This window comes from Phalacrocorax aristotelis, chromosome 12 (assembly GCF_949628215.1).
Source record: "Phalacrocorax aristotelis chromosome 12, bGulAri2.1, whole genome shotgun sequence".
In the NCBI taxonomy this organism is placed as follows: Eukaryota; Metazoa; Chordata; class Aves; order Suliformes; family Phalacrocoracidae; genus Phalacrocorax; species Phalacrocorax aristotelis.
In genome coordinates this window covers 15,392,593-15,411,695 of record NC_134287.1, presented here as the reverse complement: position 1 = coordinate 15,411,695, position 19,103 = coordinate 15,392,593, and the positions used below count along the sequence as shown (strand labels likewise).

At 40.0% G+C, this 19,103-nt stretch overlaps 1 protein-coding gene across 3 annotated transcripts in view; it reads left to right on the top strand.

Annotated features, from left to right (window-relative positions):
• HSPA12A (heat shock protein family A (Hsp70) member 12A) overlaps window positions 1–17,048 on the top strand; it is a 104,572-nt gene extending 87,524 nt beyond the window's left edge. For 2 of the 3 annotated variants that reach the window (XM_075108231.1, XM_075108229.1), the window contains 6 exons: window positions 3,641–3,812; window positions 6,583–6,669; window positions 7,220–7,324; window positions 8,406–8,664; window positions 10,321–10,424; window positions 11,844–17,048. In XM_075108231.1, coding sequence (XP_074964332.1) covers window positions 3,641–3,812; window positions 6,583–6,669; window positions 7,220–7,324; window positions 8,406–8,664; window positions 10,321–10,424; window positions 11,844–12,478 — 1,362 coding nt within the window. In that variant the 3' untranslated portion in view covers window positions 12,479–17,048. The remainder of the gene's footprint in view (window positions 1–3,640; window positions 3,813–6,582; window positions 6,670–7,219; window positions 7,325–8,405; window positions 8,665–10,320; window positions 10,425–11,843) is intronic. The other variant, XM_075108230.1, reaches the window with a different exon arrangement.
• The last annotated feature ends 2,055 nt before the right edge of the window (window positions 17,049–19,103 follow it).

Here is a 19,103-nt window from a genome sequence, read left to right as displayed (position 1 = left end):
CATTGTTTAGATCTGTCCCGTTCAAGCCTGTTAACTTGTGAATCTCTGTTCTTAGTTACAGTAGTACTTGGGCAGCAGCGGACGAGGGCATGGAGCGAGGCAGATGGAAAGGAACAAATGTAAAATATAGCAAATTCCCAAATTTCTACAGTTAATATTTTTAGTGAATGGATCACCATTTCTTTGTGTTGACTGCCTGCTGTTTTCACTCCTCTTTCTCTGCACGCTGGATATTTTTCTCCCATCTGTCCCTTTCTCCTGAGCTGTAATACTGGGACAGAAGTACTGCCTCCTAAGTCTTTGTCTTCTCAGAGCTTGTATTAAAGCAGCCATATTGCTCCATTCCTCCCCAGCAGTATGCATGTGTTCGTGTTTCTTATTCCATCTCCCCTTCCCCCATTCTCTCTGTGCCATGTATAGAGATACATATATGTACAGTAATGTGCTCTCTCAGATGGTCTAAGCAGAAATACTGCATATACAAGGTATGAAATAGTCAATATTAATCCATACATATATATGTACATATAAAAGTATATGTATGTTGGATACCTAGTACCTTTCACTGTACAAGATTCTTGTATGGTCTTTTTAAAATGTGAAATAACACGTTCTTCATTCTATCTGGCCCTTCAAACTCTGTCAGGAAAGCTTTTTAGCAGAGAAATCCAACATTTTCTTCATTAAATTCTGTTAGGATCAGCTGTGCTTTGAACTGTTAAAAACTGTAATTTCTGTTGAATGTGTTCCTAAGGACATATTTTGGGCATGTTAAAATAACATCTAGAGAGAAAAAGTAACAAGAATAGCATGTGCTATACTCGGAGGGTCTGAGAACATGGGTATGAGTTCATCTGCTGCAGGTCACTGCTGCCTTCTCTTGCTATGCAGGCTGCAATGGGAAACATTCATGGTACAGACTACTGCTGGAGGAAGGGAGGAAGCAAGTGTTATTGTTAATGGCTTACTGTTTTCTTTTTGCAGAACCAGCCTTGGAAATTTGTACCAAAATCTCCCCTAGGACAGATGACTTTGCAATGAATATAATCTCCCGTGTCCATCCGTCGCCGCCCCCCCCCCCCCCCCCCCCCAAGTTAGGAAATAGCTGCGCATTCCCTGTGTGTGCAACTCAGTTCTTGTCACCTCTGCAAATACTTTATTGTGTAGCCTTTGGATTTTAATAACCTTAGCAGCAAACTGTTTTCTCCCTAAAACATGTTTTTTCCCCTTTTAGTGTGTAGGTTAGACACGAGGCTAAGAATTGCTTTGTCTCTGTACTGACATGTGCCCAGTGCATGGAGCAGGCTGAGCACACTAAGTTTATCCACATTGCTGGATAGTAAAAAAAAAAAAAAAAAAAAAAAAGACTTGCTGCTTAGATTCAGAGCTCTCACAGGACATGATAATGGATTTAATATATGAGAAAACTGCAGCAGGGTGATAGGGAGCTATTTGTTCTCTGTGCCCTTATTGGATAGGGCAAAGAAGTACTGGCCTTAAAATTTCAGCAAGAAAGATTTAGATTAGGCTTTTAGCAAAACTTTCCAAAGGCAAAAACAGTAAAGGGCTGAGATAGTTTATGTGCAGAGACCATACATTTCTGGAATTCTTTAGCAGGTTAGATAAATATCTGTCAGGGACCAAGTATTGATTCATATCTCGAATGTTGCCCTTTCCAATGCAACAAGTTAAAGCTTTGTGTGTAGAGCTCAGATAACTGATGTTGAAGTGAGCTGGCCTGAAACCAGCCCTGCTTGTGCCTAGTACATCCAGACTGGTTGGAGGAAAGGTTGGGTCTGTACTAAGGCACAGTGCAAGAACACCATCTTCATCCCCAGGGCAGCTCCGGCGCTTTAAGCCTGTGTCCGCCAACGTGCTTGCACGCAAGTGGTATGGTGGCAGGAAAGTCTGGCCTTGTTCTTGATTGATAGTCTTTTCATATCTTAGGGTTACTCTGGCTGCTGTAAACCTGCATTTTCCAAATTTTGAAAGTTTGGTTGTGAACATTCTTTTCAGTATAACATTTTTTAATACGTGTTGCCACATAGCGGGCAAGGTTTGATTTTCTGTGGCATTTGCACAGCATTCTCCTTCCCAGCCAGTTCCACTGATTTCAGATCATGCTGTGGAGTCCATTGGATGTAACCGAAGCACAAGGTTTTGCCCAACAACAGTTAAAGGATGTAAAGTGGCCATAATCCCAATCATGAGGTGTGCTTTTAAAATAATGAGCAACCATGATTAATTTAAGTCTTACTTTTTTATTTTAGAATTTATTTGTTATTGTTTTTCCATTTTTGTTACCAACAATGAGGAGGATGCTTCTATAAAAATCTGTTTGTCTTACTAAGATGGAGAGGGCAGAAAGAATCATTAAATGTGAAGGACAATTTAAAGTCTCCAAGTCTTACCCCAGTATTGCTTTTTGCACAAGCTTTACTTTGAGTTTCTAACTGCAGGTGTAAACTAGCCAGCAATTCCCACAGCCCACGGTGTGGCTGTATGCAGGAAGAAGCCAAATTCCAGTCCAGGTCTGCAGTCTTGTCATGCACATCTGCCTTCTTTTGGGGATGCTCTGGAGCCCCCACAGTGTGTGTGTATGAGTTGAGGTGAAGGCTTGCAGGAAGACTGACCATGAAAGCAGAAAATATTCATACATTTATTAGTTTGCTAGCATGCTTTAGTACTCAGGCACTTAACTGAAAAACAACAGCAGGTAAACCAAAAGTTGAGCAGAAAGAATTGAAAGGTATTTTTATCTATCTTAACAGAAATTGATACGGTGGGGAGAAGTACAGGAGAACAGAAATGAAAACACTATTTTGCCAACTGCTCTTTGATGTTTTTCTCTAAGCCCAGCTCTGAGAGTGATGTGGTTACATGAGAACTTGTGGCTTCTTGAAAATCTCTGTGTCTGTAGGCTGAAAATCCAGAACAAAAATAGAAAGAATTGTGAATGTTGATTTTTATAACGTGGGATTATTTTTAGGCTTGTTTCCATCACATTTTAGGGAACCTGCCCAATTGTATTTTGAGTCCTTGAAGAAACTGAGCATTTTGAAGATGATGTAAACATGAATGTGCTTAAAAGCAGTGGATTTTGAAGTAGAAAATATTGGTTTTACATCAAAAGATGCATTACTGGCAAAGTGTATCGTATATTCCTAGTAAGCTGCATAGTGCAGGGAGGGTCCATTTCAGCAAGAAAGCAGACATATCATTGTGGGGAGGGGAGGCCAAAGGTATTCTTTCATTTTTTTAAAGCAGACTGGGGCCCCTCTTAGCATGCAGATTCACAGGTTAATTAGGAATTCAGGTTTTAGGCCATTCATCACAGGTTTCAAAATGACTTTCTTCCTTTCTCTACCTGTCATGTACACAGCTGCTCAGTTAGACACTTAGCATGGTAAGTGCATGCATACTCCCCGTTACAGCCTGTGAAGTTGTGCTATACATTGTGGGCAGGACGATTCCCAGATGAAGACCTTTAGCCAATGGCAGCAGCTCCTTTGTGCGCTGAGCTCGGAGGGCTGACCGAACTGAAACCGCAAGCTGGGGAAAGGCTAGTTCACTTGCTGAGAAGGGTCTGCTAGGTTGCGGCGTTTCCCACCCTACTTCTCTGATCAATTCTCTCTCACAGGCAGGAATGGCATCTCCTGAAAATCCCGAGCAGTTGATCATTGCCCTGGAACCTGAGGCTGCCTCTATCTACTGCCGAAAGCTCCGCCTGCACCAGATGATAGACCTGAGTAGTAGGGCGCCTGTCAATGGCTATAGCCCAAGTGACGCTATTGGAACTGGATTTACGCAGGGTACTACTTCTATTAACTCACTTCTTTAGATTCTTATACCTACATTTGCCTTGTCCACGAGGGCTCTTTTCTGACCATTTTTTGTTGTCTTTGCTCTCTTCAAATGTTTCGGGCTAGCATCAGTTTGCTTTTAGAAACTGTTTTGTTGTTTACTATAATTAGACTAGTTTATTTTAGCATTGATCCAGCAAACACCTTTGCACATGCCTAAATTTTAACACACAGGTAGCTTCATTGCCTTGCCTTTATTGGGATGTTGTGGGAGCCTTTTAGTATTTTCACAACAGTATTTTTCTGCCTTCATTAAAATCAATTCTTCATGTTGGATCACTTTGTAAATTTAATTTGTTGGAAACAATTATGTGTTCGATTAGCTGCATTATTGAAGCAGTGTTAAATAACTGGATCTGCAATGAGACTTTTAGTCTGAGGAGTTCCAGAGTGTTGGCAGATGCTTTTTGATGTCATCTTTATGAAATATCATTAATTATTTTCAACACTCGGGAACATGCAATATTGGAATATATCAATGAATTTATCTGCTCATAAAAGAGCAACTAGATAATGGCACTTCTGATTTATTGACCTGGGATCTGTTGCTAATATCAATGTTTGAAGACTGACTTACAATGAGGAACAGAGGTTGGACCACGGTGTAAACCACTTGCCAAAAGATTCCTCATCACCAAAGATTTTTGAGCATGTTATCCTCCCTTAGATTGGGGGAGAATAGGAGATAAAAACCAAAAGGAAAATGAAGCAGCAGTAAGATGTGATTGCTGCATAATGCACAGATTTCCCATCTGTGTGAACTGTAACAGTTGCACTGGTGTTGGTGGTAATGTGACAATCTACCCCAGAAGGAATTTTTCAGAAGAATTTGTATTTTATCACATTTACTAGGTCAAAACAGCACAGGAGAAAGGAAGATTAAAATAGTAAAGCTATTTCTGTACTTATTGGAGTTTGTTTTTTTTTAATCAGGTGGCGTCACTAGATCATTCTCTCAGATCTGTGCCTCTCCTAGCCAGCGCTTGTCAGATGTGTTCAGTGTTACAGAGGCCCTCACAGAGCGCAGGACACAATCCATTTTCAGAATGCAGCCCCTCCAGGGGCCCTTTGCTTTTTGTCCCCCTCGTTTGTGTCCTGAACCATTCCAGTTCCGTGTGGTTTTACATGAAATCACTTTCAGGCTACGCAGGGATTTGCCTCTGGGAAAATAATAAAAGAAAGGAGTTTCTCTGGTTAATGTTTTGAAGCTGGGCAAAATCTGGCAGATAGTGGATTTCTGCTAACGGGCTTTTTCTTGGATGGGGGTACCATTCTCCTTCTTGACTTTGTATGGTAAAAGCTATTGGGCATGAGAAAGGTTTCATGTGAAAATTAATGAAAACAAAGTTTGGAGTGAATTAATTTGGGGTTAGAATTAAAATTTCATAAAGGCATGGCAGGCACCCAAGACAAGCTGGGAACAGATTAAGGAGAAAAACCCTTTAAATATAAACAGAGAGAAGCACTCCAAGGACCATATTCTTGCTGTGAAGTCAAAACAAAAATTTTACTGTCATAGTAGCCAGGATAACCTTACTTCAGTCGTAGTTAAAGACTGGCTCTTGTGTTCACTTCTAGCCCACAGGAGTGAATGAAAGGACTCCCGTTGACTTCTATGGGCTCTGTGTCAGGCCCTTGCCTGGACCTTGTGCTTGCTCTCTCATTGAATGCTTCGTCATTTAAGCTCTCACTGTGTGCTGCTGAGTCAGCACAGCGAGGCTGATGCAGCTTGTCTGCATCATAGGGTCTTTATGGGAGGGTATGGGTGCAAGTGGAGCCACTGGTCTTTTTCTGATGATAGACACTATAGAAACAAGAAGCAAAAGGCATACAGTGATTTGGATGCTGATGTTTTCAGAAAGAAAGATATTTTCATGCATGACAGGATACCTCTTTTCTTCTGTAGTGTTTTACAGAAGTGCCTTTGAAGATAAGTGAAGTTTACCCAGGGAATGTTTTTTTGGTCATTCAGTTGTAGGGGTTGATTAAGAAGCTAATAACAAAGGCTCTCACTACTCTGCTTTCTCTTCAGACTGTTCTGCATCTTTTAAATAAGAAATGAAGTCTTGTAAGTTAACTTACTGTTATAATAGTAATACTAGATTATGCTTAATTTTTAATTGGTGTATATTTAAAATATTATGAGGTCTGAGTTGGTGATTACTGTGGCCTTAAGAAGTTATAAATCTGAGAAGCAGTGCTTTTGGCTTCTTGCTTTGAGACAGACCAGAGTCCTGAAAGGCTCAGGATGCGTCTTTGCCTGAGCACCCAAAAATCACCAGTGTCTTTTGGAAATGTGGGGGCTGTCTCCCCAGCCCCGGGTGGCACAGGTCCGTCTGGCAGTAGGCCAGGGCTGCTGCAGGGTGGCAGAGGCTGTGCCGAGCACAGCTGGCTGCAAGCCAGCCTGGTTCCAGATGGTGCTTTAAAAAACAATATAAAAGAAATAAATCAAACCTGTTTATAGCTTTCATGGTAGGTTATTGGTTTTAATCCAGTTAGCATCAAAGAAGATCGGTGTGGCTGAAAAACATTTTTCCTTTGTTCTAGGAACAACTTTATAATGTTCCCGATTCTAATGCAATAGTTTCTGTTCATTTTTTTTGTTAAGTAGTGATACATACAGATCTGTCAGCCTGCTTACACTTGTTTCCTGCAGCTTATGATACCAGCTTCTTCATGCTTTCTTACACTCAGTAATCTTTTCTCTGTCAATGACTAGCTAAGGAACACGTCCGTCGTAATCGACAGAGTCGTACCTTTTTGGTGGAAAATGTCATAGGAGAGATCTGGTCCGAACTGGAGGAAGGTAGTGTCCTTTCTTGAATAAACTTTGCTCTCACTGGTTCCTTATCACAGGCAAACACTGTGTTTTCCACAAATGTGCTGTGCACTGCGTTGTTCTCACAGTGATCATAAGTAGGAAAAGAAAAAAATACAAGTTCATATGCTACTGCTATTTTGTATGCTCTAGCAAAATACAGTTTATTAAGGCGATCGTAGAAAGGAATCCAGGTGTTAAAATGCAATGAGAATATTTTCCTCAGAATAGGCCTTGTAAATATGCCATAGTGTTGATTTGGTAACCTACTAGGATGTACGCTAACAGCATGAGCAATTGTACTAAACCACATTTCATCTGTGCTAAATCAATAGCTTCTGACATCCAACTTTCATACTTCTTGCCACTCATTGTTTTATAATTACTAAAAAAGATCAAGTCTTCAGCATAGACAGTCATGACTCTTTGCAAGTCATTACCTGTCATGGTGATAATGCCCCTGAGAAGTTTTCATTGCAATATGCTGTTGTGATAATGTTAATGTAAATAACATTTGCCTATTCCTTTGGCAAACTAGGTGACCGTTACATTGTTGTTGACAGTGGAGGAGGCACAGTGGATATGACTGTTCATCAGATAAGGCTTCCTGAAGGACATCTTAAGGAGCTATACAAGGCAACAGGTAATGTCACTTCCACTGCTTGCTTTATTTGTGTAATATTTTTACTCAGTGAAAGAAACGTAACCTTTATTATTCATTGCATTTCACTAACGGTTCTTCCTGAAATAAGACCAGCATTCAAAATTAGTATAACCTAGCTGCTGGTCAGCAGACAAGGGTAAATCACATAATGCTTCTGACACTGGGATGGTAAACCTCATGTTGGAAGGGTAAGAAACTGCCATCTCCTGTGTAATTCACTCCCATTCAGGCCATGACCTCCTGCCACGGTCCTGGTCTGACTTCTGCTAGAAGTTATCCTCCTGTCCTTTGAAGAGGTTGCTTGTGTATTGCTGCTCTGTCCAGGTATTCAGGGATGTACTGTGGAGATATGAATAGCTGAGTGTCACAACAAGATCCTTGTAAAGTGACTGGCGGAACAGAAGTTTCCCTAGATTTAAGGGGAAGCTTATATATTCCAGTAATTTCACAGACAGTGTAGCAAGGAGGGTCTACAATCCCCTGGGGAAAAAAGCACAATGATTGGTCCGCAACAAAGATATAAAGTGCAATTCCTTGAATGGTATTCCCTTCCTAAACTGCAGATTCCTTTTGGCTTTGTCCCATCACTAGTGTTACCCACGTGAGACAGCCTCTTATTTGTTCTTGTGTCTCCATCCTGCGTTAGTCTTCATCTGTATGGTTCATCACTGAGCCTTCTCAGTCTTGGTGGGAGCAAGACTACCTCAGGAAACAACCTAGTAAGAGCAAATGGGACACTGTACATCAAGTCTATCTAGTCCTGAATATGAGTCCAACTCATACCTTCTCATGTGTGGAGGCAGTTTCCTTTGCTTCTAATAAAAATGTTTCTGTTTTATAGTGGTAATGTTACAGTGACTATGGTGGTATAGGAGTAAAAGTGAAGCAAAGGTAAGATTATGTTCTGTATTAGACCAACTGTTATATTTAGAAAAGATACCCCTTTCTGTAGACCTTCTCCTATGGCAGTCCTAGTAGTGTCAATCTGATGTGTATTTGGTCAACTTGAAATCTAGTAAGCAGTTCAGAATATTAAAGCTGTGTTTTGTCTGTAATACAGGTGGACCATATGGTTCTCTAGGTGTGGACTATGAATTTGAAAAGCTCCTGTGTAAAATATTTGGAGAAGATTTTATTGAGCAATTTAAAATCAAGCGTCCTGCTGCCTGGGTAGATCTGATGATAGCGTTTGAGTCCCGTAAACGGGCAGCAGCTCCAGACAGGACCAATCCACTAAACATCACTCTGCCTTTCTCCTTCATTGACTATTACAAGAAGTTTCGAGGTCACAGTGTAGAACATGCCTTGAGGAAAAGCAAGTGAGTAGACAATTGAACCCAAATGGATGCAGAATTAACTACTGACAGCAAAGACAAATAATTAAAACACCCTAATTACATGTAGACTGAAAGATAATAATGTAAAAATGTAATATAAAATGAGAAGATGGGATTGCCTGAAGTGCAGTTTCCAGAATGAAAAGTTCTGATCAATCTCTTGCAAAAGCTTTTCTGTACAAGACTTGCACTCTCCTGGTATTGCTTTCTGTGACTTTCGCTAGGCCACCACTGCATCACTTTCCTGAATCTGACCATGTATTTTTGAGTGTTTTAATTAGGTCAGATCAAATACAGAATTTGATGTCTAAAATTAGTTACCTAGAACCTTAATTTTTAGAGGCCTGGACCCTAGAACAAATCCAATATCTTGAGTGAGATGTGTAAGTATATTTGTGACCTGAGGGAAGTTACGAACAATACAAGATCACCGGTGAAAACAGACTATTGCGTAGAGCTCTGTAAGAGGAAAGCATTCTTTTGAAGTGATGGCAGACTTTCTTTTCTCCTAGTATGTTACAGTTAGATCATTTGATCCGTAGGTGGGGAGACATAATTCCCTGCAGAGATTTTAATTCTTGATTGTAAGTATCAAGAAAGCACCCTAAATGACGAGCACCCTAACTGGGCTGCTACACAAAAGGAAGTTAGGAAAAAGTAGAAGTGGGCGTTTTGCATCTTTTGAAGTTATATACTACAGGAGACCTGGACACTAATGGTATCAAAGAGAATGAACAAGAGACCTGCAAATCGGGGACAGAACACTTGGCACCTGAGAGCAGAAGACACAATATTTAGTACCTGTACCTTGGCTTCTTTGTGTGCGTTTTAATCCAGTAAATATTGAATGTAGCATCCAGGCTGAAACTCTGACATTTCTTCCTAAAGTTATTGGTAAATGTAGTTGGAATCCAGCTCGGAGTCACTTCCTAAATGAGACTGAGGTTTTGAAATAATTGAAAATTTCTGGAAATATTCCCCCTCACAAGACCATCTCCTTCTTATAAATAGTCTTAATGGCAAATCTTAGAGGGAATGCTAAATGTTCCCTTCAAATAAAATGAGATGGGTAACAGAATAGAAAGAGCATAAAGGTTACATAAAATGTGCATGAATGAAAAGGAGATTACTGAGCTATATGGATGTGCATCAGTGGTGGAATAACGTAATGCCTGTATTCACTTAACAAATGTTATGCCTCATTAAAAATGCAGTGCTCCCTTCTGCCTCCAGAGGCTTCCCATACTTGCTTGGTTTCCTTGTGTGTTTCCAGTGGCTTTGGCCTGCTACTGCTATAATCTAAATGTTGCCCTTCTGGGGATGAATCAGTGCTGTTTCAGATGAGTGAGCACTGGATTGACTGCCAGCTGTTTCAGGAAGCAGCTGAGCATTGGTAGTGCTACAGAAGGCAATCAGGCAAAGAAAACAACAATTAGAGAAGCAAAAATAATTCTCCCTTGAAATTTTACATTGCTGCAGTTGGTATGGGGCTAGGGTGAGGTGAGGCACTTTCTTCCCAGCAAAATGCATGCAGATTCTGTAAGCTCATTAATTTATTTGTGTGTCTTTTGAGTGCTTGGCTGTTTCCTACAGCTCAGCTGTAATGTTTTAATGTCCTCTCTCACTGTTTTTTTCCAGTGTGGACTTTGTGAAGTGGTCCTCCCAGGGAATGCTGAGGATGAGCCCGGATGCAATGAATGCTCTTTTCAAACCTACAATTGACCAAATTATTCAGCACCTTAGTACGTATCTGTGTGTAGCTTTGCTTACCTGTTTCATCTCAAACCAGTAATGAATTAAAGTTAAGCAACCCCCCTAGTATGCACCAAAAGTGGGCAAGGAATTTAGTTCTGAAACTTGTAGTTCTCTACAAAGTAGTTATGAAAATAGTAAAAGTAAAGGACACACACATTGAGTGTGATTCAGTTCTGTTACTGCCTGAGCTTCAGTTATTCTGTACTTCCAGGGCTACAAGCACTCAGAAGGCTGCAACGCACTGACTAACCCAGATCCTGCTTTTTTTTTCCTTTTTCAGGCAACAACTAAATAATGCCAGAGACATAACTAGTTTCCGATTATTCCTGTTATTAAGACCTCTAGTTCATTTCTGCTCAGTGGAAGGGCTTAAAAAGTCACATTTGTTCATGACTGTCCAAATCACTGACATCTTTAAAATACAAATAATAAATGATGCATCATGGTAAAAGTACTTCCAGGCATGGCTTAAGCAGCACTGAATTTATTTAGCCAGTAATGGGAAGTGACATAGGCTTATTGGGAAATTTATTACTTAAAGTCTTTTTGGTGGAAGATTGGATTTGTATCAAGTAGAGTATAATATATGTACTGGGCAAAGTATTGCTGTTCTACACATTGCAATGCACTAATTGAACTGTATTTGGAGTGGAATATCCAGCTTTACTCTCTATATGTGAGGAATTACTAGATAAATATTGAAAGGTAACAACTTACCTAGTACAGAACAGCTTATATGTGCACAGCGAGGTAGAGGTCTAGAGTTACAATAGTTATGACAGATACCTCAGTCATGCTGCCTCAGTTATTTGAACTAGGGGTGAGCCTACCACTGAACTCTATGACTTTCTTGAAAGTATGGGATGTGGGCTTGAGCTGAGAAGGAACATCTGTAAAAATGTAAAGAGGTATTGTTATGCAGATGGTACATATTGTGGTTAAGATGTTAGGGTCAGAAATAATAAGTGAATTTAAAATGGAGTGACTTATCTGGAATGCAGTAAAGGGTATGTGAATCAGTTAGGTTTGGGAATATCTCACTGATACTTGAAGTGGCAAGATGTTGTCCGTTTCCCTACTGCCCATAATGTGCCTGCCAGGATTTCTCTGCAAGAAATCTGTGTCTCCTTTTACTGGTAGAAGCTAAATAAAAATTCTGGCTTAAGTGCAGCTTAAAAATTGTATGCTTTGAGGTAAGTTTCCATTCACAGTGAAACAGAATAGAGAAGAGACTGCAGAAGTGGAATTAGTGCATGCAGAGAGTGGTAGTGTGGGCATAGATGTGGCAGTTTCAGATCTTGTGCATGTGCTTGGGACATTCAGTACACTCAGACATTAAGAGTTTCACCTTCATTGCCTCATCACAGTGGATTTTTCCCAATTGAATGGGCTTTGTTTCTGTTTAGGTGATGTGTTTGATAAGCCAGAAGTGACCAATGTCAAGTTTCTGTTCCTGGTGGGTGGCTTCGCTGAATCGCCCTTACTCCAACAAGCTGTCCAGAGCGCCTTTGGTTCGAGATGTCGAGTCATCATTCCTCAGGATGTGGGGCTCACTATCCTCAAAGGAGCTGTTCTCTTTGGTCTAGACCCTGCTGTCATCAAAGTGCGGCGTTCACCTCTCACCTACGGTGTGGGTGTGCTCAATCGGTTTGTGGAAGGGAAGCATCCACCAGAGAAGCTTCTAATCAAAGATGGCACACGCTGGTGCACTGATGTCTTTGACAAATTTATCTCAGCCGACCAATCTGTAGCCCTTGGAGAAACTGTGACGCGCAGTTACACACCTGCCAAACCTTCTCAGTTAGTAATAGTGATTAATATCTATAGCTCAGAACAAGATAATGTCAGCTTCATCACCGAATCTGGAGTGAAAAAGTGTGGCACCCTTCGCTTGGATCTCACGGGAACTGATGCTTCAGTGCCAAACAGGCGGGAGATCAAAACACTTATGCAGTTTGGGGACACTGAAATCAAAGCTATGGCCATTGATGTTGCCACCTCTAAAAGTGTCAAAGTTGGCATTGATTTCTTAAACTACTAACATCCCATTTCCCCACCACAGCCTGTTTGTGAGACTGATCTTCCACCATTCTGTTTTCTGACTTTCATATGTCATGTAATCAACTTGAATTTCAGCAGGCTATATGAGAACAGCTAGTAATGTGGGGTATGTCACGTCTGTGCCCTTTGATGACCAAAGACTGGATTTTGAGAGACCCTTAAAATGTTTTGGGAGCAAAAGTGCCAGACGTAGTGAAAGTTCCCAAGTTACTCAAGCATGCTTAAAGATCTACCTTTATTAAGTAAATACTGATTATTGTTGGGTCCTGAAGATTAGTTAAAAAGATATAAAATAGTAATCTCTTTGCTTTGTTCTTCCTCTTCCTCCCAAGAAAAACTCACTAACCCACGTGGTGGTTGTCGGGGGCGTATCTGTTTTAAACAGCACCATCTGCTGGCAATGGGAACAAGTCAGTAGTCCATAGTATTCTTTTGTTCTTCTGATTTTTGTCCTGTACTTTCAAATCTTTAAGTGCTGAAAAATCAATGACTTAAAGAAATGGGAACAGAGTTTCTTGAATTCTGAGGTCCCACTGAAAAGAAAATCCTCAGAAATCCTTAAAAATAGATTATATATCTATCTATATATAGATAGGGAGCCTAATATTGATTGCTCTAGTTTGAAAACAAGGCCTTTATTGTTAAAACCTCTCAGAACTAGCTGTTGGATTAAATAGATAGCATAACCCTCACTATATTTTGGAAAATCCTTAAGAACAAAGCTTTTTCCCTTTTTGGGTCTTCTAAACTTATTTTTAGTAGTCTTCATCTGAAATCATAGAATTACAGAATAGTTGAGGTTGGAGGTGACATCCGTTGAATTGACTGTCTGGTCCAGCCTCTCAGCTCTAAGCAGTGTCAGCTAGAGCAGGATACTGTGTTCAGTTTTGAGTATGTCCAAAGATGGAGATGCCTAAATTTGTCTGGACAACCTGTTCCAGTATTTGGAAACCCTCCCTGCAAAAACAGGGTTTTTTCTTACATTTAAAAGGAATTTCTCGAGTTTCAATTTGTGACCATTGCTTCTTGTTCCTCACTACTACCTCTGAGAAGACCAGCTCTGTCTTCTTTAATGTCTTCTGTCAGGCATTTATACACATTCCTAGCATCCCCTGAGCCTTCTCAAGTCTGAACAGTGTTAGGTCTCTCGGCCTCTCCTCACATGAGGGATACTCCAATCTTCATGACCCTTTGCTGGACTCAGTCCAGTATGTCCATGTCTCTCTCATACTGGCAAGCACAGAACTGGACCCGGCATTCCAGATGTGGTCTCATCAGGGCTGAATACAGGGGAATAATCACTTTCCTTGACCTGCTGGCAATACTCTTCCTAATGCACCCCAGCAGGCTATTGGCATTCTTTGTTGCAAGGGCACGTTGCTGGCTCATGCTTAACTTTGTGTCTACGAAGACTCCAAGGTCATCTTCTGCCAAACTGCTTTCTAGCCAGTTGGCCCACAGCGTATACTGGTGCATAGGGCTCTTCTTCCCCAGGTTCAGGACTTTGCAATTCTTTTTGTTGAATTTTATGAGGTTCCTGTCTGCACATATCTCCTGCCTGTCGAGGTCCCTCTGACCTATCTGGTTTACCAAGCACTTCTCCAAATGATTATATTTCTTTTCTTGTTAATCCCTATGTTAAGATGCGGAAGTACAATTAGATGATGGCTGTCCAGGAAGATTTTAACAACTTTAAAGAGAGAAAATATCCCTATCAAAAGTACTGTAATATATTTTGAGTATCATGCATTTTAACTGAGTAAAATATATTTCTGGGTTGAGTTGAACGGCCAGTAAGGTGGAAGGCAGAAGCCAGGAGAATGGAGCTACAAATAGCATTAAGTAAATCATTCCTTACATGGGTATGAGCTCACCACTCTAATGCAGGTGAAATACAGTGGTGGTCATGGCATCTTGTTTTCCAAATACTAACTTTCTGGAAATGTTTTCTTAAGCATGTTCACCTGGAAAATTTCTTCTGCAACTGGACCAGTTTTTATTTTTCAAAATACTACAGGTAGATAACTTCTGCAACCTACAACCTGTATCCTCCATGAAGTGGCAGCTTCAGGTTCAAATTCAAATCCACGTCCCACTCCAAATTGGCAGACTAATACTAACCTGTAGAATCACCCTAAAATGTTGACACTTTTGGAGCATTTATACAGAGCTGCCTGATTACCTGCTGGAATTCATTATATTTTTGAAACTTTGCAATGTTAATTGTTAAACTAAACCTTCACTTCTAATAAGTTGAGCATGAGTTAAATCCATTACTGACACTTTTGGGAAGTGAAAGCTTTATCAATGATCTCACTAATTTACATTCCAATTCTGCACTTAAGCTTTCTGTGTTTAGCCTGGAGTTTTGCCACAGTAAAGAGCTGCAGAACTGGTCTACTGCATTTTGTCATTGAGTTTTCCGTGTCTTCTGCAGAATTCCCTAGTTGAATGTGAAATCTGTTCTGCATTCAGCTTTTTTTTTTTTTAAAAAAAAAAAGACTATGGAGAACGCTAGTCACAGTATCTGCCTGGATACTTTCTATAATTACAAAGTGTGCTTGCTAGCATTCAGTTTCCTGCTGCCTGCAAAATGCTTTAAAAGCTAAATACTGGGATTTTTTGTGTGTTGCTTTTCCATTGTTTACAAACAAGGGAAACTTTAAGATGAGTTATGAACAATATAATTTTATGTAGATACAATATTTAAATATTGTACAGACTCTTTCTTTCTACAGTGCTATTTTCTTGTATAAAAATGCTCTTTGCCTCTGTTGATTTCATTCAGCTGTTAATTTTAAATAACATAGTTTCTCAATCAGCTTCTGTAATTATAGGCTTTTAAAGATGGTAAGATATGAAATGTAAAAGGCTGATCTTATAATAATAGGAAAGAAATGTTGGTGTGTCAGAAAATACAACGTTCTTCCTGCAATGCAAGTCGTACCAGTTAAGCATATTACACAGATGCACTAGTATGTTGCTGGGATTTTAATTTCTTTGTTTCAGATGGTGACCATTCCATCTCCAGCAGTTCATCATAATAATGGATGAATCCTCCTGTAAAACCAAGTTAAAATTCGATTGTATGATCTGGATATACAGCTTCTTCACTAGGTTTTGGGGTTTTGTTAAGGATCTTCTCTAGTTACAAAAAAAAAAAAGACACAAAACTACCTTCCAAAGATAGGCAACACTGATCTATTGTAGCTGCACGTAAGACCCAGTCTCTGTCTATCACTACCATCTACCAAAAGACAAAATTTTTAAAGAAAATTAGGCTTTGGTGTCTTTGCATCCTTTGTTAAACTGAATTGGTCCATTTCTGCACAGATTTGTTTCTGGTGGCCTTAGGTTAACACATAATTCGGTCTAATAAACCACTGCAACCACCTCCTGTCTTCCCTCTGAAGAGGAGGCAAACCACAAGATCAGATGGCCCACGATTTTTGTGCTGTTTTCAGCCTGACTGCAGGGAATGCAATGGGTAGTTTTTACAGCTCTTCTGAAGCATATTTTCCTGCACAGTAGCGATTCTCTGCCCTTTCTTATTCACCTTTCGTAAGATTCCATCTGGATCCAAGCAGGAGTTTGTTGCTGAAATGACTCGACTCTAACTGTACAATGTGGTTTGCATATTTTTGCACTTCATTCAGTCTGAAGAGAGCACTATCAAGCTTATCTTTGCAGAGCACTGAACTACTGAAGAAACTCCCAGCTGTCCTCCTTGCCCTGTTTAAATCTAAGAATGGAAAATTAGCTTGTCTTTCTAAGGAATTAGAATTGTAAGTAGAATATTATGTTGTGGTCTGTAGTCTATAACCTGGTTAAAGAACTTTACATTGTAAGTGGCACGTGGATGCCTATTTCGATAAAGGATGTTAGGCTGTAAAATTGATATGAAATTTATTAGGAAATGAGTCATTTTTAGAGTAGTACTGATACTTTTGCAGGAGATTCCCTGCAGAGCATGTTTTTTGAAGGGGTTTCAGATGACATTGTGCAACTTAATGTTGAAAAGATAAGGCCTGCTATCCTTAGGGAAAGCAGAAGGCCTTGGCAGAAGCTTTGCTCTAAGCAGCAACTTGCAAGTTTGGGTCCAAATTACTTAATGCTAGGCTGAAAGTTAGCAGCTAATTGTGATAGAATGATTAATTGTGCTAGGATATGATAAATGTGCAGTGATGGTTAGGGCAGTTTACATTGGTATGAATATACCAATATTTATATACAGGAGTTTTAATGCATTATTATGAGAAGGCTAATTATATATTGCAGAGATTTAATTGCCAAGATAAGCTGCATATTTATGATATGAAGTGGCTTAAGCGGATGAATAGTATAAAAGTTGTTGGGCATAACGTCACAGTACTCACCTGCTTGAAATAGTCTTAAACTATATTATAAAACCAACCATTGTGGTCTTGTTCACCCCTGTGCAAGATAAATTCAGATTTCACTGATGTTTGGAGCTGTTCACAACTTGTCTGGATTGTATCTTGAGTGTTCTTGTGTCTTCAACCATGTCAAATAAAATACAGTAAAACTGATTCTTCTTTTTGGGTGTTACTATTTTTTCATGAAAATGACTATAAAGAGAAACCTAATTTATTTTGAAAGCCAGTAAGGCCAAGTGGTTATCCTTGTGTTTGGATACTCCTTCGTATGCGTAACTGAACAAAAGTGACATCAACTGCATGTGCTGCTTAGCAGATTTCTTAAACCTTTTAGATGTGTGGGCACCGAGAATGTTTGCCAGGGGCTTGCAGGCCCTGTGCAGCACACACAACTCTGACAAGAGGCTGCTGCATTTTTGCTTCACTTGTGTACTTTCTAGGGGGACTTTGTATATGCCCAAGGTAGAAGTCCACTGCTGGGGATTACTCAACTTCCACCAAAGTCGGTGTAGCTCTGAGCAGGGTGTCGGCTGGACATAGGACAGACTTTGGGCAATACCAAAAGCAGATCAGACATTTTCTGTAATGATGCTTTGAGAAGGCTGGGAAATCAAATATAAAAACTGATGCATCAGAGAGGACTGTAGTCTCCTAGGCCTTGTTGAAGGCTGGTTTATTGCTAAAATTGTATTATCAGGCCAATAAGCTGGACAATAACCAGGTATATTTGCATGAGAGAGTACATCTTTACTGTGTGTTTCTAGATCTAAGAATGTTTAGTAAGGTCCAGCTGCACTGAAAGAAACTTGTATAACAGTTTGTGCAATATTATATTTTTTCTGCTAACTGTTGCAGGCCATGTCCCTCTAAAATTCTGCAGTGTTGGCACTGGCTATGGAGACGGTTCAGTGGTGTATGTGACCTTAGTCTACAGTGCTGCTCAGACACAAAAATGCAGGGAATGAACTGAGGTGTGTAGCAGCCACTACACCCCAACTTCCACCGATCTGCTGCAATGAAGATGTTTTACAAGTGCTTTATAATTATAAACACCATCCTAATAGGCTAGGTACTGTATTTAACTTGTAATGAACTTGATTTCAGCTAAACATTCAATTAATGTTACTAGTACAATGGGAAATATAATTACAGTCTTCAGGGATGCATTAAGAACGGAATTTTGCTTTCAGTGTTCTAGCGCATTGCTCTGGTTTCCAGGGGGTTTCATGGATGTGCAGTCACTGGCAGAATTGGGCCCTTTTGCTGGGATTTTCTAAATCTCAAGTTTTTCTCATATGAGTGTGTTTATATTTAAAGTTACAGCCCCATCTTCATAGGAAGGAGTTTGTATAAATCATTGGTTCTATCAAAATGACATAAATCCTTACTGAAATTTGTAGACAGTGTTTTCATGTTAATAGCTATGGAATAGAACAACCTCCATGACAGCAGTGTCCAATATCTCCAAAGAGATTTTCTCAGTTTTCTAAACAGTTACGTTAAACGCCACCCGGACATCTGTCTTAAGGACGATGGATTCAGCATCTCCTTACCCAGTGCAAGACCTGCCTGATTTTCAAGAGGTGCAGCTCTGATAAATGGGTGAGAACCATAGGTGCTTTGCATAACTGGGATTCAGGCCTGTTATTTGCCAATCTCATTAGGTACTGATGTTGGAAAACTTTTTTTTAGGAATAAGTTCTTTTTTATTAGTTCTCATTCATCCCTTGCTGTTTTCTAACACACAGAAACATTTTGGTGGTGGGACCACTGTAGCGTGACAACAAAGTGTTGGGGTGGGCAGAAATTTGTGCTTTTGTTCCTTCAATTTAGAGCGCTGAAAGTGGATATTGAAACAAAGGAAGAAGTTTGTGCTACAACCTGTGCAGTTCCACAGATGCAAAGAGCAATTTTTTGCAGCAAAAACTGTCTTGTGCCATCTTGAAAATGCATCACAGCAAACGTCAGGAGTGCTGAGTAGGCTCTGGGGAGGTGATGTGTTTGTGATTATGAGTTCATGACAATTCTGATTTCGTACATGAGACTTAATATGTGGATGTTCTTACGGGTATGCAGTGTTTAAAAACACAAATGGCTTCACTGGCTTCATTAGCTGCATGCTCAGAAATCTGGCACAAATTTTGCAACACCACTGGATTGAGGTACACAGGTGATACAGGAAGCATATTCCTCAGATCTTGGAAAAGC